Source organism: Falco peregrinus, chromosome 2, assembly GCF_023634155.1.
Source record: "Falco peregrinus isolate bFalPer1 chromosome 2, bFalPer1.pri, whole genome shotgun sequence".
NCBI classification, from domain to species: domain Eukaryota; kingdom Metazoa; phylum Chordata; class Aves; order Falconiformes; family Falconidae; genus Falco; species Falco peregrinus.
This window is the reverse complement of record NC_073722.1, coordinates 34,725,531-34,749,717: the sequence shown is the minus strand read 5'-3', so window position 1 is coordinate 34,749,717 and position 24,187 is coordinate 34,725,531. Positions and strand designations below refer to the sequence as shown.

General features: G+C 37.7%; 1 protein-coding gene across 10 annotated transcripts in view; it reads right to left on the bottom strand.

Annotated features, from left to right (window-relative positions):
* The window catches only part of LCORL (ligand dependent nuclear receptor corepressor like), an 85,623-nt gene that overhangs the window by 49,616 nt on the left and 11,820 nt on the right, over positions 1-24,187 (bottom strand). For 6 of the 10 annotated variants that reach the window (XM_055797855.1, XM_055797862.1, XM_055797860.1 and 3 more), the window contains exons 2-3: positions 7,667-7,732; positions 177-256 (exon numbers count right to left, since the gene is read on the bottom strand). In XM_055797855.1, coding sequence (XP_055653830.1) covers positions 177-256; positions 7,667-7,732 — 146 coding nt within the window. Of the gene's footprint in view, positions 1-176; positions 257-7,317; positions 7,378-7,666; positions 7,733-24,187 lie in introns of all 10 variants that reach the window. The other 4 variants (XM_055797854.1, XM_055797853.1, XM_055797858.1 and 1 more) reach the window with 1 other exon arrangement.

Genomic DNA, 24,187 nt, shown 5'->3' with positions numbered 1-24,187 from the left:
AGAACCACTAAAGATATCTACTATAAAGCCAAACCACCTCACTCCCTCTCATAGCCAAACTCCCTTAAGTCAAAATGCAGTATTAACCTATCTGCAAAATCCAGTTCTCTGATTCTTACTTTCATACCAAAGACTGGGTGTTGGGGAGTCATGCTTGATATCATGTTCATACTTACACTGACTGTTTCTTTGTGTAAGTTACAAAAGGAACATTTCTCATCCATAGACCAGTCAGTCAGCTCTTCTGGCTCACAGTCTTAAAAAAAGAGAGAGCGCTAGATGTTTTAAACAAGTACAAATAGATTTTGAGAACAAAATACACATCCTATAGTTCTCTTAAATAAATTTCATCATAATCTAATACGCATTTATTAGTACAATGTAGTCAGTAGTATTCAATTCTCCCAAAATTTCCAAGTCTTATCCGGCTCACATGGCTCAGCTTGCAAACAGCAGAACGCACTTTTCTTAAAAGGAAAGGTAAACTCGTACATTTAAATTGATTACCTATCACAGTTACTGGAGACATCTGAATATTGTAGATAAAGTTCTGAATTCCAGTCATCATTGCTTTCAATTTTGTAGTAAACTAAGCTAGGAGTTAAGATATGGACTTCTCACCATCTAAGCTACACGTGTTGTACTTCAAAATATTTTGATTTATTTGATACCATGACTATAGGTAAACCAAACCCCTATATTCACTTGTAGCACTTATTTAGAAAACTTTAAAGTAACTTTATATTTTACCAGAAGATGATGTACTTTGGTCTTAAGGGAATATAGGACTTGAACTGATCACCCATATCAAGTCCAGTCTTCTACTGAATGGAGACACGCCATCTATTTCCTTGAAACAAGTTACTAAATTCCATTTCAAGAGTTAAGAGGTTTCAACCACATACTCCTCCTCTTCCTAGATCACCAACTGCTTTAAAGCTTTTTCAAACCAACTGTGCTAATAGTTAAAATTAACCTTCTAATTTCTCATTTGGATTTACTCAGGGCAAATCATTCCAGTTTGCTTTAGTGGCAACATTGTTCTTATCCCCATGAACACTAACTGTTTACAGAGAATATTGTTACCCTGCCTTTACACTTCACTAAGCTAATCTAGCCCACCTGGTTTTCTCTAATGACATTCAACCCCATCTTTTCTGTACCATTCTCACCTGAACACCTGTTTCTTGAACACAGGTGACCAAGATGTCAAGATGATACCTTCCTTTTACATTTGCACCAGACTTACTTAAACTGTAAATAGTACTTTTCCTACAGTATCCTGGTTCTGTCATCATGTCATGATCATCATGAGTCAATCATCGCTGCAGCATTTTGGCAGGTGAATATGAACCTGGTTACCTACAACACCAAGGTCCTCTCTATCCTGTTCATGTGCCGACAACCTAGACAACTTCCCCCCCACCCCTTATGAATTACCAATTATGGTTCCTCCTTTTCCCCGTGCCATTAAGTCACAACCATAGTTCTGGTAGGCAGGTTCTTGAGATTATCTGCTTTCAATAACACACTGCGGTAGTTGACCTCAGCTGGCTGCTACCACTACCCAGTCACACTCTTGCACCCCCATCAACAGAGCGGGCTGGGGAAATAAGATGGGAAAACTTGTGGGTCAAGATAAAGACAGGGAGATCACTTACCAGTTACTGTCACAGGTGAGCCAGGCTCAACTTGAGGGAAGTTATTTATTACCAACAAAAATAGATTTGCATATTGGGAAAGGCAGAACTAAAATCACCTTACCACCTCTTCTTGCCAGGCTTCAACCTCACCCTTCATTCCTGACTCTTCTACCTCCTCCCCCACCCCAAACAACAGGAAGAGAACAAGGAAAAGGGGCTCTCAAGTTCACAACAGTTCCTCTCTGCTGCTCCTTCCTCCTCACATTTTCCCCCTGCTCTAGAGTGGGGCCTTTCCCATGGGTGACAAGCATTCATGAACTGCTCCAGCGTGGGTACTTCCCACAGCTGCAGCTCTTCACAAACTGATCATGTGTGTCTTTTCCACAGGGCACAGTCCTTCAGGGAAAGACTGTTCCACAGGTCCACAGTTCCTGCCAGAAAACCTGCTCCTGCAGGGGCTCCTCTCCATGGGCTGTGACTCCTGCCAGGAGCCTGCTCTCCCTGGGCTGTAGCTTTCTTCAGGGCATCTTCACCTGCTCCAGTGTGGGGTCCTCCATGGGCTGTAGTGTGGATATCTGTTCCAATGTGATCCTCCATGGGCTGCAGGTGAAGCTCTGCTCTGTGCCTGGAGCACCTCCTCTCCCCTCTTCCTTCTCCAACCTCGATGTTTTCAGGGTTGTTTCCCACACCTTCCTTCCACCCCAAACCACTGAGCTTTTTCTTTCTTAAAAATATACTATCACAAAGGCACCATCCAAAATAAAATGAATCTGAAAAAATTAGGTTCTTAAGTTGAGTGCAAATATAAGCCAAGTAACTCTGTTATTATTTAAATGTAGTTTGCTGAGCTCTAAAATACTAATTCAAAGCAGAATTCTGTATTAGCAATGTATTATATGCTTCCAGGGATGCAAACCAGCAGTTTTGACAGGTTGACAGCTGATTATCAAAAACAGATACAAGATTTTTCTTAACCGGACAGTAACAGAGGATAATGAGTTATTTTTCTGAATTAATCTAGCTGTCCCAGCCTGTTAAAACCATTCCTTTCAGATGTCCATAGATGAAAAAACCCACACTACTTTTTCTGCTGGCTGACAGCCAGCTGAATATGAGCCAGCAGTGTGCCCGGGAGGCCAAAAAGGCCAGGAGCATCCTGGCTTGTATCAGAAACAGTGTGGCCAGCAGGACCAGGGCAACGATCATCCCCCTGTACTCAGCCCTGGTCAGGCCTCACATCAAATCCTGTGTTCAGCTTTGGGCCCCTCACTTCAAGAAAGACATGAAGGTGCTGGAGCGTGTCCAGAGATGGGCAAAGAGGCTGCTGAGGGGTCTGGAGCAAAAGTCTTATGGGGACCAGCTGAGGGAACTGAGTTTGTTTAGCCTGGAGAAGAGGAGACTCAGAGCTTATCACTCTCTACAAGTCCCTGAAAGCAGGCTGTGGACAGGTGGGGATCAGTCTCTTCTCCCAGATAACTAATGACAGGACCAGAGGAAACGGCCTCAAGTTGTGCCAGGGAAAGCTGAGACTGGACATTAGGAAGTAGGTCTTCACTGAAAGGGTGGTCAAGCATTGGAAGAGGCTGCCCAGGGAGGTGGTGGAATGACCATCCCTAGCAGTGTTTAAAAACCATGTAGGTGCAGTGCTTAGGAACATGGTTTATTGATGGACTTGGCAGTTCTACGTTAACAGCTGGACTAAATCTCAAAGGTCTTTTCCAGCCTAAATGATTATACGTTCATATTTTCAGTTTTCTTTGCAACTACAATAAACCTACTTATGAGTGTTGGGATTCTGCATGTAACTCCAACACAGGTTTTATATTTTCAGATAAACTCTTCTGCCTCGGAATCCTGGAGTTCCACTGTTAAAAGTCTAATTAGAGAGCAATCCTTGTGTGTCACGAAAAAAAGTAAACGTTGAGAAAGATCAGCTCAACATAACACTAAATTTATTCAAAGTAGTATGAACCATGTACAACATAGCACATTAAGTATGCCAATGAGCTAAGCAAAAGTGCCATCAAACAGCAGGTATATACCAGATATATCAAATGCCAGTCTCGGGTCACCACCACAAGAAACATACCAAGACCAGTATTCGTTTTTAACTACATATAATCATGTTCTCAGAAAGATCAGAGGCACAGATGACACTTTAAGCAGCACAAACTTTCTCTTAGCTGCATTCAAGTTCAGATCATGATCATTTCTCCTCGCCACTTTATCCTGCTTAGTGTCAGCTGAAGAAAGATGGGCTGACAACATTCAACACTAGCTGGCCCTTGAGAAAAAGTTGCTAAGACTGTGCAAAGAACATTTTAATATTACACACAGTACAGATTACTACTTGAAACCAAAATATTTTAGTACAAAGCTGTTAACCTATTTCCATTTTTTAAGAATAAGATGGTGAACTTTGACAAGAACTACTGCCTTTTTACGTTTAAGCCATTCTAATCTTTGTTTCCCCAGTCATGCCAAATTAAGCAAATACATACGGACATCTGTAGTACTGAACAGATTTCATGTTTACCTCTTTAATGGCTGAATTTAAGCTATTTCATATTTAGATTTACTAGACAATTATTTCACATTTTCTTTTCAGTATTTTCTGCATTATTAACATCCCAATAAACTTCCAAGCTATTTGTGACAATTCTGAACAAATCATTCCCTTCCTTTTCATATGGCACTACTGCTTCCTAATAAGTACATCACAGTATCTAAGGTGTTTATTGCATTCTTTCATCTTTTAATTTCATAGAAACTTGAACAATAATAGAGATTCAGGTTTCTAAAAATTTTTCACTCTATTACTTTATATATGAATAAATATTCCAGAACAACCTAAGGAAAAATAAAACATACCCTCAAACAAACCTTTCATCCTGTATAAAGAGGTTTTTTCCTGGCACAGAAAGAATGGTAAAGAGACCCGCTTTTCTCCCACAAGGCACTGTTTTTACTTTGTCTATAAGAGAACAGAACCCCAGCATATAATCCCAAGAAAGGAAACACATACACCAGATGATTAGAGGGAAATATTTTTAACAGTTTAGCTAAATATCCCTAAGTAAAGAATAACAATTTACATGTGAATCTACTTAGCTGAAAATGGGTAAAGCAAAGGATTAGGAAGCCCTAAGGATCCGATGACACCAGAAACCTTGAGCTCATTCTGAGCATGACTAAGGTCAGATGCCAAGATACAGAACCTGACACCTTCGCAACCAGAAGCTCCACTATCAAAGCTGTCAGGAAAAAAACTGGTGCTGAATAACAGAGATGAAGAGAACCATTTAAGCAAGCCCAAGCTAATCCTACATATACATCATAAAAATTTCAAGAAAATGAAAACCGTTTTGCCATCTTCAGGTAACTTATTATGAGTGCCTATTCCAGTTTAATTAGTTTGGCTTCTCAGTGAAATAATTTCTGAGGTTTAAAAGATATTTTCTTGGAAAAGTAAAATAACCTAGTAAAACTGAAGGTTTTAGAATAAAAAGAATACCTTTTACCATTTTTTATTAAAAATTATTATTCTCTCAAGAAACTTTGAGATAATACAATACAGTATTTTAACTAGAGATCAAATATTTTTTCAAGACAGAACTAAGGAGGAAACATCAGTTAATACACTCATGTTACATTTTATAAACATTATTAGGTTTTTTCCTATGTTACAAGCAATAGATAAACCCAACAATGTAAGAGAAAAAACACTACTGTAGTTAAGTGGCATATGTCTCAGCCAATTCTCACACAGTTCTGGATAAGAAAGCTGTATAATTTCTTGAAGTTTGTTCAAGGAAACATACACTCTTGCTAACGAGGCATAATGCTGCATGTTAACAGTACTGATTCTGTGGTTATGACAAGAAAAACTGACACCTTAAAAGATGCTGTGATTTTAACATGTTGCTAAGAGTCTAAAAACTTGAGTTCTGGTTTTGATTCTACCAACTGTATAGTTTAACTAAGGGAAGTTATTTACTTTGTGTCTTAGTTTCAATATCTGTAAAGTGAAAAGTGGCACTCAAATCATGACAGTGGAAAGATTTATAACAAATTTTACTCAAGAGTTCTGAATTAATCTTCATAATGCTGATCAGACCTTGTATTAGAAATAGCCTTGCATCCTACACTATAAGGGCTACCTCTACTGTGTTTCTAGAAAACACAGAGATTTCAAATGGCATTACTGAAATTACAGATACTATTTCTATAAAAATGAACAAAAATAGTAAGGTAAGGTGGTCATCCCAAACTAACACATCATCTCTTCTGCAGTTGTTCCAGAAGTAAAATCAATTTTACAGATGTGTCAAACATGGAAACAGGATTTAACTGTTTAAAAATTCAGCCACACTACTTACAGATATTCTTACAAATTGGAAAAAAAATCAGGTTTTTAAAACTTTACAGGTAAACATGAATTTAATTTGCAGGACAAAGTCACTGGGACATCAAATAGCAAAGGTCCTCTACAAGCAATGGAAATAGCAGGTCTTAAAAAAGTTACAAGAAATCTTCAACAGTTTAAGGCAAATAAGCTAAAACTTTTCTTGTAAGACCACTCAAATATATACATGCAGAACCTCTAGAGAAGCAATATAAAACCTTATTGTGTACTAGCAGGCTCCTTTAACTGTAACTCTTATATTCTGGTCATTAGCACAGTACCTTCTGCCTTCTTACACAAAAGAAAAAAACACACCAAAAAGTCCTGAATTTTCTTTCAATAGGTAAACCTTTTGATGCAAAAGAATAATAAAGCTTTGATCACTAATCAATATAAAGCCCAATACACAGCAACCATTGGAATTACAACCAGAAAAAAACCACAGACACTGTACACTATTATAACAATGGCCTGTTTCTTTTCCCGAGTAGTAATATGCTTACTTATCACAGCAGATGGGAGTACTACACATGAAAATAAGCTTTAACCCAAATTTACATGTTTCTTAAATGTTTTTAAGTCTGACTAGTGGCACGCTTAGCTTTGTAAGCCACAAAAAGCATTCTTAAAACATTGGTAAAGTACTATTTGGAGTTCTCCCCCCTCCCCTTGAAAATATGGTCTTACGCATATGATACAGGCCATGGAACTTGCAAAACATGAAGAGACCAAAACCATAACCTAGTTAACACAATCATTTCAAACCTATTTAAGCAAACGTAACAGTATATGTCACTCTGCCTCATGTACTAGCAGTATGTAAGTTACAAGCTTTACAAATTACACTGTCAGATAATGTAAAGAAATAAAATGGAATGGAACATTTTGAAGGTTCGGTAACAGAAAGAACATTTTTTTTAAAGCCGTCAAAATGAATTAGGCACAACACTTCTTTCAACACTTCAAAGCAATTTTGTGCTGGATCTTGCTTCTCTGCTTCTGTTAAAGATGGACAAATCATTTCATACTTAACCAAGGATTCAAGTGTTATTGACAGCTTTCCAGCAAACCCCAAACCATCTGGAATAAGGCTACGTCTTATAAGGGTAATGAAAAATATACATTTTTATATATACAAACACACACTCAAATATAGAGATACTTTTTATAGATACACAAAAAATAAAGCTTAATTTATATATAAAGATGTAAAAAAATAAGCTTAAAATTTCTCAACCACTACAAGATGACCAAACTAGTGTTCATTACCTTCCTTTTCCCAATTAATGCCAATAGGAAGCTGAGCAGCTTGTCCTCCCTTTCTAAAAGCTGTCCAAAAAATAAAGTAGGAGATTTACTTTTCTGGAATACTTAATCTTTCTCATGAGAGCTTCACAGGAAACTTAGCTAATCCAAAATTTCCCTGCATAGAAGCAAAACCTAGGTATCATTTTACTTAGCGTTTTGCCTATGCTCAGTATTGACAAGAACATAATAAATAAAGATTAGAAAGAAAAACAGTTGAATATTTCCTTTTTAGAATATACACTTTAAACTACCTTTAACTAAAAAAAAGGTAATAAATTAAGGTAATTGCACTAAAAGCTGGCTCATTTACCTTCAAATAAACTGAGGTCTCTTCGTAGCCTTGGTCCATAAAGCCCTTCTAAAATACTTTCAAAACCTGGAGACAAAAGAAACATTTAAAACAGTAAATCAAAAGTATCTTAAAAGAAATGAGATTCGAGAACACTGGCAACAAGTATTCTCAAATTCTGAGAGCAATTCCAAGGACTGTTACATTTATCACACAAATATTTACTCCTTCCACTACAGCACTATTCAACAGAATTAGAAGATAAATATAAGATAAGGCAACTGCCATCTGCACACAATCAGCCTATTAAGCCATGCCCCAACAACCTCATTAGACTTAAAATAACTACCACAGAATCTTAAAGGTGGGAGGATTAGCCTCACAGCTCTACACAAGTGAAGTAGTCTCTTTTGCACTGAGAAATAAAACAGGGGTTAGGGGGAAGCGAGAAAAAAAAAGGGGGGGGGGAAACTTCAAAATTGGAAACTTCTCATTTATGATCATCTGAAATTACATAATTTGAATAGTCTAATATTTATACAAATACAAAAATAAAGCTCATTTTGCTTCTGATATCCTCCATATCTGTACAAAAACATTTTAAATTTGAGGATTAGAGAAATCCAATTATTTTCCAGATTTACCAGCTAGTCTGTTCAGGTATTTGGCAAAAATCACATAGTGTAATAAGGGAGAAGAGACACAGAGCTAACCAAGTGATTAAAGAAGAGCAGCAAAAACATCAACAAAAAACCCCAGAAGAGATGTATAGCAACTGATGAAATATGGTGAGAATTTATATCAACATAACAGTAGTTTTGTTCAATATAGAAACAGCTTCCAAGTGCCCCTTCTTTTCTCCTTACAAATAATAAGCTTATTTTCAACTAAGAGGATAACTCCAAGCAGCATTTGAAGGTTCTTATTCTTCATACTTGAGACCTGCCTATATTAAAGATAAAGCTATTTTGTGGTACTTTGCAAGACTATTTTATATCACATAAAAGATACCAATATCAACTAACCAACCTCAAACAACATCATTCAGAATCATAAAATTTGCTCATCAGCTGTGACACTCTCTAAGGCAACACAACATAGTACTTTCAAAAAATGAAATTTACTTTTGGTTTAGATTGTATGTACCCTAGTATAATGAAGTATAAGGAACGGTATAATTTACCATTCCAGTCAGCACCCCAAACTTCCTTGTTTTTTGGGTGCCTACCTTCTTCCCCCTGCCCCAGGTCTGGAGGGTGTTACTTGTTTTTGCCTTTACTTTTGTACTTATACTGTCTGCTCCTGCCTATGCAAAAACATGAGCACACAAAAAACAGCCCTGCAATTTCCAAACAGGCTAATACGAGATGTATGGAAAAGATGGTGGTTAGCACACTGTGGATTTTTTCCCTGAGCAAAGGATACACCAACCCAATCCTCTGCTCGTTCACCAAACATTGTTCCATCCAACCCATCCAAAGTGATGTTTCTCTTACAAGTCCTCAGAACTTCCCCATTTTTACTTCCTCACCTTTGGATAATGAGTCCTTTCTTTTATAAGTAGGATTAGTTGTACAACCTAATGATGTAGAGAAAATATTTTTCTATCTGTATTCTAAAGTTTTCCCATACTACTTCCACGCTGTGCAGTTCTCTACAAAGTTCTTCCACTGCTTTTTAGCGGGATCGATACAATTTTAAATTAGCCTAAACAGGATGACAAATCTTTCTAGTAAAACTACTGATGAATATATGCTGGCATTGTTTCATTAAATGTAACCATCTGAACATGGGCATTTCAAGAAACTTTTGTTTTACCTCATGAGATAGTATGCATAAGTAAATGGTAGTAGTAGTTTTGGAACTCTTCAGAGCCTGAAGAGCCTACAGATGCCAGTAAGAAATACACTTTTGCTTATACCTCTTGTGATGTACCAATAATAATAAATAATAATAAAAAAAAAAATCACTCTAAGTAAATTTACAGAATTTTTTGTATCTCTTGGCGGCCAATTGCCTCCTTGATTCCAAACTACCCTTCAAAACTACTGTTTCTTGAGCCCTGACTCTTTCTAGCTACAAACTGAAAAGAAACATTGTTGGTTTTATTAATTTGCAATGCCCCAATCTGTCAAAATCCCTTTACCTCTATTAAATTTATGTTACTTGTTTTACTTCTCGTATCTTTATGTAAAAAAGATTTCTTCATTACTGACACCCTTTATGATCCAAGTCAGGTTTCTCCAACAGTCTTCATAAGGAGACATTTATGTTAGTCTCTTAATGCAATTAAAAGTTTCCACAGTTTGCTTTCCTGAACAAAGTTGTGAACAGTTCTTTTCCCTACATTAACTCTCCCCCCACCCCATGACCATCCTTTACCAAACCTATTGCTTTCCTCACTCAGGGCTAGGATGAGGACTCCCAGGACGCATGAAGCTGGAAGTTGTGACCTGCAGCAATAGGAAGGGGCTCTGTTTTTCCACTGGTAGCTATTCAGGTGCTGAAAAAGCATGCAGCCCAGGAAAGAGGTGAGAAGGAACAAGCACTGCCGGAAGCTAAGCCCGCTTCATGGGTCGCAGCCAACGTCACTAAAAGGAAGCAATGGGTGGCAGTAATTGCAAATTCCCAGTGGGATGAAGGTTTCTGCACAACAGCCAGACTGGCTGTCTTAAAAGCTCTGCTGCTTGGCTGTGGTCCAAGTGCTGCAGAGAAACTCTTACAACTCATCTGACCACTGCAATATTAGTCTTATGTACATGGCCACCATGATACTGCCGAAGGACATCTTCAGCTGATCAAAGCTAACTACAGGTGTCCAGGGAAAACAGTGAATGACACCTGAGCCCAAGTGCTGATCCAGGGGAAAGGCTCCGGCAGGAGCAAACACATCCTGTGGATCAACATCTAACAACATGGCTGCAGGCAGAACTTCAACTCTTAAAGGCATTAAGATCCTCTGAGAAACTGAGAGTGCTTGAGAGAGATAAGACCCACTTGATAACGTAGATCATTATTGCCAACAGGCTTGTCTCATAAGGAGGGCTTCAAACTAGCTTTGCCAGGAAGTTGAGACTGAAGCCTAGAAAGCAAGAGAATGGCAGAGAGGGTAAATGCACAAGACAACTCAACAGTGAGGATCTTGCAGTCCCCCTGAAAAAGTGGCATAAGCAGGGACACATCTGAAGTAACTGTATATGAATGTATTCATCACAGGAATCAAACTGCAGAGCATAATAATTTTACTGTTGAGTACGTGGTATGGCAAGACAGTTCACACAACTGGAGAACTGCAGTGGATGGATACTGGCTTTTAAGAAAGGAGAAACTAGAAAGACAAGGACAGCATTTACACTTTATGCAAAAAACTTGAACAAATGGAGCGTGGAACAGGCTACAGGACAGATGAAAATCCATGGGTCAGGATCCAGGGGAACATCATGATGAACAGCTGTTACAGACTGTCCAAACAGAAGTAAGTAGACAAAGCCTTCCAACAAGAAAAAGTGCAGCACAATCACAGGCCTTAGCTCTCATGAAAAATACCATTCACCCTGACGTCTGCTGAGAATGCAACATGGTGTCACACAAGCAACCCAGGAGATTTCTATAGTGCTTGCAGGACAAACCTGACTGAGGTGGTGGACAAGCTCGATAGAGGTGGCACTCCGCTAGACCTGCTACTTATCAAGGAAGAACTGATCAGCGACCTGACAGTTAACAGTGGTCGTGGTCACAGCAGCCACTAGATGGAATTTAAGATCCCAAGGGAAGCGAGGAACCCGTGTAGCTGAATGATGGCTCTTTGCTTAGCGGTCTCTGACTTACACCCCTCACCCAGGAGGTGGGGTGCAAAGGAGTGCAGCAGTCCTACCTCTGGCTGTCTTGTCTAGACCAGAGAAGCCTTAAATAGGCCAAAGGCCTATAGCAAAGTTTTTCGTGGGTTATCCTACCGACTCTTTATAAAGTAAAAAAAAACCACCACAATACAGGTAAGAGTAATTGCCACAAACTGTTATTCTGTGAATTATCTCCAGCATGTTATCTGTCTACAGAAGTTCACTCAGATTTAAGAGAGTATTAAAACAGGATTATTAAAACAAAAGTAATTCTTCAGACTGCCTTCACAACTTTTAAATAAAGTCTTCTTCAGGAGAAACTACTGTTCAAGTGTTCATAGAACTTAATGATTTGTTTTCCATAATGTTTTATCACTGTAAACTATTTAGTGTCTGTCACATCTTAAAAGCCTATGTACATTAGGAAGTGTATGTTGCCACATATGAACAGTACAGGCTGTAAAATTATTTGTTATGAATAAAACAGAATAAAGATTAAATGGATACATTCCATGGAAGCTTCCCAGATTGTGCACTTTATACAGGCTTACAGAAGTATTCAGGAAAGACAGGAGGATTCTTCCTCACTGCATGACTACATACTGCTATAAAGTAGATGAAAAATAGTTGTAGCATGGGTATGTGTGATGAGAGCCTCTTCCATCCAGAAACTTGTAAATAGCTAAGATGCACCCGTCAGTGTGGAAATATTCCACGTTGCACCAAGCCTAAAGAAAAATCACAAGGCGCAGACCTAGAACTTTTAATACAAGGTTGGCCTAGGTTAACTTTGAGCAAACATAGTAATTGAACAATTTTACAATACAAATTGAAGTCAAACAGGTTTAGCTATACATTAGCTATTGTTTTTTGAAAAGTTGTATGTCCATAATGTCTGAGACAAAAGTTATTTCAGCCTCACAGCTGATCCCAATTCAACACCTGCTCAAACTGCACCTCTCCTCATCCTTCCCTCCCCACATATTCTAGGTGATCACAACGGAGACTGCATATATGCTTTCAATAAGTCTGTTCAAATGACTCAGACTATGTGTTAGGAGAAAACCAAAGAAGAATAAATATGATGCAATAAATGCAAACTGACATTTGAGTACTGCTTTCAAATGCACCACTTGGCAGGTCTGAGGATAATAGAGGTAATTACAGTACAGTTGGGAAAAAGAACAGTAGTATATGTACAGGCTATATTAGAATGTTTTTGATAGGTTTGGTGTATGCTACATCATACTAATTACTTTATTCCCCTAGTCCTGTTTATGACCATACTAACTCCAGTATTTGTATCTTCTTTTGAAAAACAGTTCCATAAAAGCAGACATATTTCCATCCACCTTTGACTCTTCATTCCTTCACAAGTAGTCTTTTTTCCACTTCTATTTACATGTTTCTGTTTCAGAAGTAATCTGATTCTACAGCTTTAGCTACAAGGCTTTTTTAGTTGTTAAAAGTCACTACATTTGAGACATTTCACTAAAATTTTTTTTTTTTTACTAAAAAGGATCAAAACAAAACAACAAACCCCAACTTTTTCTTTGCTCTACTCAGTTCTAGAACACAATACTACTAAATCTCAGTGAGGGGCCTTATAAAACTTAGGAAAAGTATAAATACAATTGATGCAGGGGCATATACAGATACTTGTCTAGTCACTTGTAACAGGGTAACTGGGGATCCATGTAACTAGCTGTCATGCTGCAGCCACTGAGTTTGTTTTTTGGGTTTTTGTTTTGTTGTTTCGGGTGGTTGTTTTTTTGTTTTTTTTTTTTTGTCAGTGAAGGAAAACCCTATAATTCAAATTGTTATCACACCAATGACCTCACAATAATTCACCTAGAAAAACCCTTCACTTGTACTTGCTCCCCCTCCACAGGTCTGCTGCAGCTTTTTCCAGTTTAGGGAAGTATGAGCAGAGGAACTGATAAAAAGCTTTCAGTGCAAACTTTAATAAATTCACTTTTTGGTTTGATGTTTTTCCAAGCCATAAAGAGTGTTTTATTCATATCTCTGGATGCATACCAGAAATGGTAGATGAATGTTACTTATATAGACAGACAAAATTTAAATTGAAGAGGGAGATGCTTAACAATACCACTCATCCGATTCATATTTACTGCTCTATTTTTCATCTTAATGCTGAAAGGTTACCCATTAGAAGGCTTCATATTCCCTCATAAGTATGTCTTAAGGAATTTGGAAAATATCAGGTGCATGCAAATTAAGTTCTGCTTTTTCCCTTCTTCTCCAGCATACCCTCAGTTAAGCATAGGGTAAGACTGCTACACACCACTTTGAAGGACAAGCCAAGCATGTATATTTTTACTACAATGAAATGAGACTTTTAGCTTAAAGCCGTACAAGTCTCTGGAGGCACCACAGCAGAATCATAGGTCGGAATCTTCCCTCCACTTTGTGGCTTCCTATACCAAGAATCACATCTGAATTACAGTAGTTCAGGTTGGTTTACTGAAGTCCAAATCACTTGTTATTTAGCTTAAGTAAAATCAGGCCTTGCCCCTCCTCCTATTTAAAAGAAGGCTCTTAAGTAACATGCATCAGCAAGGAAGATTTATGTCTCCTCATTTTGGAGTTTATTCAATATTCTAAGCAGAGTAAATGGAATGAAAAGTTACAGTAGAAAAAACCTGCATGTTCTAAGCAGTGTGGAGTTTAGCCCATTAATGCCGCTTTTTAAATCAAAACTAATATGAAAGTAGGTTCAGAATTACTGATTTCAATTCTTAGAGGATTGTAAAATTTAACAAATGGTCTTTAAAATGTAATTAGGAAAATCCAAAGAATAGGATTACATTTAATGAGATTGGGCACAGTACTGCCAGACACAGCATTAAAATGAAACTTCCTTTTTTATTTTTTAGTGTTCTATAATAGTAGTTAGTGTTACTTTATCTAGTTGTTAAAGAGACTCGATTACAATGAAAATTTCAGTTGCTGCTTCTGCATTTTCCTTTGACCACAGGAACACTGTCATCTAGTTTTCATATATTCACATTTTGAGGTGGTATTTCTTAATCAATGGGGACTATTACATAAGTTGGTTGTATGAGGAGCCTCAGAAACTAAGACCACATTGGAAAGAAACTATGGGCAAGTAAGGACCAAAAAACAACTCCTGCACACCCCAGTTTACTGCCCTAACCAACAGGCTGACCTCCTTAATTGCTAGCCTCCCTTGCCCCATATACTTTTATTGAAGTGGTAGTAACTTCATGGCGAGGTACAACACAAGTCTGGAGCTATAATTCACTGACATAACTGAAGTTAACATGAGAAGTAAGAATTTCCCTTCATATGTGAAAATATATAAGCGTTAAGACATCAAGCTTGGTTCTTCCAGAGCAATGACTTAAAAGACATTTCCCCCCCCCCCCCCCTTACAACTTTGCCCCCTTTCACTCAACTAAAAAGTGATCCCTTTGAAAAATAAGTGTAATTTGAAGAAACATTTTATATAAATGACAAACTTTACTTCTACTTCTCCCCATTCTACATAGTTTCACAACTGCATTATTTAATTTGGCTCAGTACAGAAGTGTATCTGAAGGAAGTTTTGTGGTTTGCGTTACTAAGTCAGCTATCTTGGATTTAAACAATCATACCACAGACAAAATTCAGCTTCATTAGTTCTGTCAAGCATTAGAACTGCTTTTATTATTTTTTGTAAACAAGTAACCCAGGCAGACAGAGCACCAAGTCTCTCAGTTTCTCTGAAAGGGAAACTGCTTCTATTCAAACACACTCTCAACAGTGCTTCAATATTTATTTTAAAATACAGGTGCAAGACTAGAAATCAGTAAAGGCAAAGAAGTCATCTGCCTTTTTTTACAAGTTATCCCTTTCATAAGAAAGGGACTTAGCGCTCATGTTCAGTCATCTTTTAGTTTCTAATCACATAGACTTACAGCCTTCTGAAGTATATACCCCCATTTTACAGGTGCTGCTTGCATGCTGCATTCCACCATATTTGACACTGCAGAAGGTCACTGGTTCTGCTGAAAAAGATGGTTATCTGCGTGTAAGTTTTGTGGGTTTTTGGTCTCCAAATAAACAAGTGGTCTCCAGCTTCCAAATGACAGGAAAAAAATTAATTGCATCAGAAACTCAAACCCCTTAAAAATATCTCTGTTTATTACTCAGACATCACCAAGTTCCTTTGATGCATCAGACCACTCAATTTAGAAAACATTTTAGCAGTTTTACATAGCACTAATTCAAAATTTTGAGAAGTATTACATAGTTATCTCAATCTTTTTCTTCATTACACCTAGTTAGCTTTATCCTACCATTAAGGATACAAGCAGCAACTCCCTTACAGCTTAGTAAAGGAGATATTCTTTAAAGACAACAGTTTTTTTCATTTTTATAGGAGTAGAGCATTTAACAGAGTAACTTAAATTAGATGTTAACATCTCCATCTGTTTCTTTTGCCTCTCCATTTCTTCCACAGGTCAGCAGCTGTCCTCTCTGCCCCCTGACCCACATACTGACAGCAATAGATGGATTCATAATCTTAGTCTTCTTTCTATATTAACATAATTCTCAAAGTAACAGGGATTTCATTGTTTTTCTGTTGTTTTGTTTTTAATCTGCTATAACAATTGGGAAAGGATTAACCAGGTTATGAAACCACTGAAGCACTAAGTTTAAAACAAAAACAACCCACAAACCCAAACACAAACAACAATCAAACACTCAAACAATCACCTTTTTGCCGTTTATACAAGCGGTAAGAAAAAAAACCCACTAACTTGCTGGGCAGAATACTCAAGATATAGGGCATCATGACAACAGAAACAAAGATTAAAAAAAATTTATTCAAATGTTGTATTTTCCTGGTTTTGATGTCACTACAGAATATGTATTCAGTAAAATATGTTACTTGATACAACGCTGGCCAGATTCTCAGGTAAAAAACTGCCCATTTTTCTTGCAGAATTCTTCGACGTAATTTAGGCTGGATTTTACATAGGGGAGTGGGGGTAGGGAGGGGGTTTCTGTTGAATATGTTGTCTAGCTTGAATCCACTTTTTGCTTATAACACTAAAAAAACCCAGTATTCTTGTAATACAAAGTTCTAAACATTTTACTTAATACACTCATTTTCTTTACCGTATTGATTCAGATCCCTGAGCAAACAGGAACCAACATACCAGAGATTCCAGTGTCAAAGGGAGGAAATCCTCTATTTAGACTCCAATACAAATTCCAAACCATAACTTAAAAAGATATTTGTCCTCTGCAAATCTTGACTCCAAGAATTAATGTAGTTGAAGACACTGCTTCTGCCACAAAGAAGAGACAGGGTGACCAAAAATGAAATGAGACTACAGAACAGCTTCAGTTCTAACTGGTTACTTTTCACTTCGGATAAAAATCCTTGTTTTCAACTCTCTACCCTGTGCTTGAGGGAATGCAGACAGTGATGAAATAGTTTCAAAAAATATATAGATCAAAAGGACTAGCTATAATATTAAACAGTTTTAAGCATCAAGCAGAATACAAAAACAGGAGTAATATTCCAGTGCTAGGAAGACTGACGTTGCCCACACCTCAGAGGCAAAACAAAAAGAGGAAATGTCCTGCCTCCCCCATCCAGTTGCTCAAAACTTTTGAAGAAAAGAGTGGCCAACACGGGGGGGGGGGGGGGGGGGGCGGGAAGAGAAAAAGGTTTGTGGGTTAAGACTGAGATTAGCATCAATTCTGAGTTCAGGTCCATTTTTCAAGTACTTATAAATCACAGTAAGAAAAATAAGGTTCAATAAAAAATGAAGCATCTCCACACTACAAAGTAATGTTCTACACCAGTAAGTAAGTGTCCTTACAGACTTGTAAACAGAAGAGCCCACATGACACCTCTTACTGTAGACAGACACTGTCAAAATTAAAATTAGAATTAATTTCTAATGTAGTATCAAGACACTGAGAAAGTTGTGCTATTTATAATTTAAAAGGTGTAAGGAAACCACTTCAGAAGTGACAGTGCTGCTCTGTGTATAGGGGGAAAGACGCTTTTAAGCAACAGTAACTAGAACTTAGTTTCTGTTCTCTCTAGAAAGTCTTCTTTCTTTGAAGAGTGATGTACTCACAGATGTCACACAGGGACATTTAGAGATGGAATTGGTGTGAGTATCAGTATTCTTCAAACACTGAAGCTTATCCTACTGCCTTTCTTTTTTCAAGATGCTACATCAAAAAGTTATCTAGATATGAACTGTTACTTAGAACAGTGCTGGTGATAGTTTGGGCCAGTTCATAGTTTGTGTCCTTAGAGAAGAAGAATCAGAGGGAGTAAGTCATGGTAAAAGAAGATCACATCCAGCTTGGAAAAATGCTCATGACTTCCTCATTTGGTATCAATTTAACTGTTTGACAACAGAAGAAGACTAATGCCCAAAACTAAAACTTGGTAACTGTCACTTTCAAAAGACCATGTGCCTGAAGCATGTGTTTGTTTCTTAACCATAACTTTAATATGCGTGAGGACTGAAAAGTTTGGCTATTTCACTTAAAATGTTTAGGTTTGCCAGACAAAGGCATCTTTTCTACATGAAGGTCTAGTCAGACGATCACTAAATCATCATAAAAAGTGAAGTCTGCAGCAAATCTGTAACGATGAATAGGTCACAACATTGCTTTACTATTAGGCAGCACCATACATCTTACCAGCATCTGGGAGAAAGTCTAGCAGCCAACTAATGAACAAATAGGTCTGGCACAGTTCCTGGATTATCAAAATCCAAGAATGTGAAGCTTTCTGCTAAGGTAGAGCTAGCTGAAAGCTGTTAAGAGAAAAACACAGTTATCAGAAAACGCCAGTTCAATGAGCCGAAAAAAATACTTAATTCAAATAATTCTGACCCTGATGGACTTTTGAGAAACTGAAGCTTAGGTTTCTGTATTACACCATGGGTCTACTGCAAACTAACGAAGTTCCAAACCTTCAGAAGCGTTCCATGCAACCGATGACCAACAGTGAGTTTAATAAGTAAGTGGAACTTAAGGAGATTCAGACTTCCATGGGAATTTTCAGGAGGTTTCTTTTCAATTATCATATCTGCATCATTCAACAAACCTGTCTACTCCCCACAAACTGCAAACCATCTTGAAATTATGAACATGAGAAGTCATTCTGATCTCCCAGTAGATCCAACTCCTTCCTATTCAGAGACTATTTGTTGGTCTCTATTATTTAAAGAAAAGTTTGAATGATTGAAATCTGCAACTAGACTGCACTAAAATGGTGGTCCCTGAAATCAATTGACACATTTCTTATCTGCTGAAGCTATAGAATCAAAGGCACCTTGTATCTAGATGCCAAATTGTAACAAGGTAAGTGAACTATCAACCCTACAAATTTCAGTGCTGCATTCTTTGAAGAATTTATTTCCAAACATATTAACACAAATACTGAAACCGGCTGATTATAAAATATTTTTAATAATCCTCGACATACCATAATTTTACCAATAAATGAGTGCAACATACCTTTAAACTAACAGTTCATTAAAGTTTGTCATGCTTACTTTTCTGCATTTTATAATACCTGTGCCATGTATTTTCTCCTTTAACTTACAGATTGTTTTTATGAATACCTAGGTTTTAAAAAAATTATAAATAAATAAACCAACAAAACCCCCTCAAACAGCCATCATTTTTGTATCCAGCCAAGACCTGGCTTGACAAATTAGACAAAATGTAGAGCTGCAACATGTCAACTAAGTCAACAAGAATTGGACATTTATCTATGTAAAAACTTCACTTGAAATAGAACTTACTAACCATGTCTCCTTTCCCTAAAAGATTTTCTAGAATTCAGGGTTAAAATTGCAAGTGTCTCAGATAATCCAGTTACATTGTAAGAACTCCAAATTTAGCTTAACTGTCATTTCAAATCAGTAAACAAGCTCAGTGCATAAAAGAAAAGATGACATTGCTCAAAGTAGGTAAGTAATGTATCTCAACTTACATGTCATGGACAACCAACCTGTAATCTACATTTTCTAAGCACACTTTTATTGAATTTACACAATACACTGAAAAGAATACACATGAGTTGCTAATTGTTTAACATTTGATCAAGAAGGCTGAATTCCCTTGTTTCCCACTGGAGATTGAAAAAGCAGAAATACGGAAACGGAAACTTTGCTTAATGTGAAGCTAAAATTTGTACTCTCATCAGATAAAAGATGTCAGATATAAGAATAGAACAGGAAAAAGAGTCTCCTGGTTTTGCTTTTAGCATTTGACACAATTCAAAGATTAAGCAGGTGTGTTTGGGTGGGGGTTTTTGTTTGTTTTTTAAAGCAATTAACAGACATCTGTACAAACTTTTGATAAAACTTCCTCCTAACCACTAACTGGCCCAAAACAAAGAACAAAATGGTAAGATTCACAGTATGAGACTTTGATTCTCATCTACTGTAGAACAGAATTCATATAGTATTCAAATGAAACCACGTCAGTTCTGAGAATTTATTGGGAGATAAATACATTAATAATATATGTATAGTAATGTTTTATAGAACATAATCAGAAGTTAATTACAGATTAGTTACAAAATTTATTATTCTATAAACACATTACTAACAACTGTCAATGTGACTTGGGGAGCAGGGGGTGGAACACCATAAGGGAAAAACAGACACGTATTTCAAGTACCTAGAGGCCAGACTCTGAATACTTTAGTCACGTAGAGAACAGACAACTGCTCTTACAGAAGGCGGGTGGGTTTAAACAGTAGGCTATCCTGTCTTAGAAACATGCTGTTCCTTCCGTATTCCAGCACTGGCTCTTCCTTAGCAGAAGCAAACATCCATTATTTCCAGACAGACATTGATTCTCAGTTCTAAATTTTTAAAATTTTTAAATTTTAAAATTAACTTTAAAAATATTAAGAGATATCTCTTCATTTCATACTGTGCAAAAAAGGAAAAAAAATCATGTCCCTATTTTGTTTCTTAACAAAAACTCAGTGCAAATTCTGTACTTAGTTTAAGCAGCTAAAAAAAAAAAAAAAAAAAAAAAAAGCCAACCAAAAAAAAGCATTTGAATCAGGAGTTTTAAGCCAAACAGCTACCAGGGGTCTGGGTGTTTTTTGGTGGGGTTTTTTTTTTGGTGGGTTTTTTTTGTGGCTTTTTTGTTTGGTTGTTTTTTTGGTTTTGTTTTGGGGTTTTTTTTGGGGGGTGGGGGGCGCAGGGTGTAGTTGGACCATGAATTTTACAATTAAGGTAAAATCTTTACCAGATTTCACTTTTCCATTGACAATCTAGTGAGTTTCTTTGACACAAGACAGCCATATCCTATTGCTTCCCCCAAGTCTCAAAGCAAGACAAAACAGGAAACTTCAGTACTTTAAGAAGGAAAAGTACCCTACAGATCAGCTTAAAGAAACAATTCAGAAAGACAACAGCAACCACTTAGGGAACCCAACTGAACTGCAAGGTCAAGAATACAGGAATAGGATTTCTTAAAAGAAAAGGGTGATTACAGTCTGTATTTCCAGTAAGAGGGAAACTCCTGCAGGAACCAGATAAAACTGTTCCAGCACTCTGGAAAACTTCATATGAAGTTACTTATCTGGTACCAAACTTCTTAATCAGTCTCATAGGTCAAGGTTACTCGTATGCCACACAGAGCAAAACAGCCTTTATCTGTAAGGCTGAGAATGAAGGAGGAGAAAATGCCAGAGTACCATTACAGACATACAACTGATGAAGCTGTTTAGTATCCGGTTCGTAACTGTTCTGTATGCCACATAGTCAGGTTAGTTGGTTGTTAAAGGGCAGGTGGAGAAGTACAGCACCACACAGAACAAAGGACAGTTAACAGCTCTTCAAATACACCATCCAAATGACTGCCAAGCAGCTACTCTTGCAGACAACAGTAGAAGAGGCTATTCTAGTTCTTCCCAGTTTGTGATGCTGGTGGTTGAATGAGGCAGGCAAGGTAAGCAGAGGGTGTGTAACCTGTTGTTCCTACCTAGGATGAGACCTGGAGAAAACAAGCAGTTGCTCTACTGCCTTTAAAACATTCTCTTTAATACCAATTTCCTCGAAGTTATTTGGTTCCTCAGAAGATTCTGAAAAGATGCCAAGATCTCCTCAGACAGTATGAAAGAGCCAGAAATGACTGACTAAACCAAGTACCAGCCCTCAAAATGCTACTGTATATGACAGCCTGAAGTAAGGGCCTGAGAAAGTTGGGCCAGCAAAAAAAACCCTTCCTGAACAACTGGACAATCATTCTTAAAGTCACCATTTAAGAGGCATATTCATCAAGTAAGACCACAGATTTCAATAACCAAAATAATCATACTAAAGCAATTTTACTCAGGACACACTACCATGGGTTTCTCACAGCTTTTTCTCCTGCAGTGTCACTGCACAAAGCATTGACTGGTTAGGTAAGAAATCCATGATCCCTCAAATTTTCAGTCCACTCCATAAAGGTTTGTGGAACAAATAGTGCTTGCCAGAGATGACAACAATAATTCAGACATGACTGATTTACAGACAAATGCTTCCTCAAAAACTCCTGATATTTTTTGGATTTACCAAATAGTTTACCTCCAGTGAAACCCCCATGTTTTGTTGAGAAGCCCTAGTTTTAAGAAAACACCCTGCTCTGTGCAAGCAGTGAGGTACTAAATGCAGAAGTATTCAGAACTCAATCTGCCATTGTTTCTGAGGACTGTGCACAAAAGTTGATCTAGGGTCACCGCTGAAGCGCAGTATTTCACATCAGCACTGAACTCAAGAGCTCTCTGGACACTTCCAACATTTCAAGAGAAGAACTCCCAACACCACAAGTTATAAATGGAGCATTTCTTATTAAATCCCATTTCCTTGGGGCACAACACACTTGTTCAGGAGTCAGGAGACTTAGACAAGGGTGCAGATGGGAAAGGCACCTAAGGAAAAAAATGGAAAGGCCCAAAATAATTTCTCAGCTCCATATCAGACAGCTGAGAGGACCGGATAGCATGGATGAGGAGTGCATGTTTTTGGACATGGCTATAGCAGACTGGTATCAAGTGCCTATGGGATATACATCTGTTAGAGTCAAGACACATATGAATTGGCATCTCAAGACAAAACTTTGTCAAGTCTGAGGGGAATTTGCACAATGCACATAAAACAAGCATAGAACTGAAAAAAAAGGAGGAAGACAACAAGTGATGCTGAAGAAGATGGTCCAGCCTGCAGAAGAGTTGTTAGACTATTTCCTTAGGGCTAAGTTTTACCTTGCCAAATACATTTTACCAACAATCAAAAGCAGCACACAAGTATACCTGAAGTTCTGACTGATTGCTTCAGCACAGACTACAATATAAGCCCCAAAGATACACACGACACCTCATTTCACATCTGATTATATGAAGTAAAATCACAGGACAACTATAAGCCATTAATTGAACAATTCCTCAGATTTAGGCATCAACAAAAAAAGGTGTGGCAAGACCTCAATTAGGACAGCTTTGAAACAAAGCCTCCTGAACCTCTTTATGGCAAAACTCTAAATATCATCATCAGGATTCTGAGCTTAAAAGCCAGGTACCACAACAGAGTAGAACACACAACAGTGGCAGAATTGCAAAATAAATAGCTAAGATGGTAGAAGTGAGTTTATAAACCAAATTTCTCCAACAGTCATTGTACTATAGCACTTCCAAGCTTGTTTTTAGTCAGTTAAATACTACCTGTGAGTTCTGTACAGTCCGATCTACAGAGGTCTTCATTTTCAACTCCTCAGGCTGAGCAACTAACCCTTCTTTCTCTCCATTCCTTTTTTCCTCTCCCGTTTAACTCACCTTCCAGCTTAAGCTACAAGCTCCCAGCTTGTTGCCACGATGGTCCGCTATATTCTATACATTCTCTAGGACCTTCTCTCTGCCAAGCTAGTTCAGTTGATGCCAGGGAAGGAGCAGCCTCTCCTACTCCTCAGAAGGCCTACAGGACCCAGTCATAATATGATCAGTTTAAGGAGAAAATAAAACATCTTGTAGTAACAGTCTCGTTGACAGGGACAAAATAAAAATATCAAAGTAACAAGAAAAACTGAGAGGAACTTGAGATTCATACAACTGATTATGAAGAAGTCACTGACCTAATTACCTCAAGACCAGAGCACAGGAAAGGGGCAAAACTTAATGCCAATCAGCAATGGCGTATGCTTGCTTAGGTTATATGCTAAAGGCATACATGGCATGATAGAATAATTTAGGTTGGAAAAGACCCTTAGAGATCATTTGAGTCCAACTGTAAACCCAGCACTGCCAAGTCCACCAACTAAATGGTGTCTCTAAATGCCACATCTACATGTCTTTCAAATACCTCCAGGTATAGTGACTCAACCACTTCCCCGGCAGCTTGTTCCAGTGCTTGATAACCCTTCTAGTGGAGTTTTTCCTAATATCCAGTCTAAATCTCCCCTGGCACAACTTGAGTCCATCTCATAAACCAGCAAGTCAGAAAGCTCATAACTGGGCAAATAAAATACAAAGAACAGAATTACCAGATGCCTAAAGAATTATAATGTATTACTAAAGAGCCAACAAAACTTCTATAAAGGGAAGTTGTACTTCAAACACTACTGAGTTACTTGATGATGTCAGTAGGTATACAGACATGACACTAAGAGTAAATCAAGATTTTGAAATAGCATA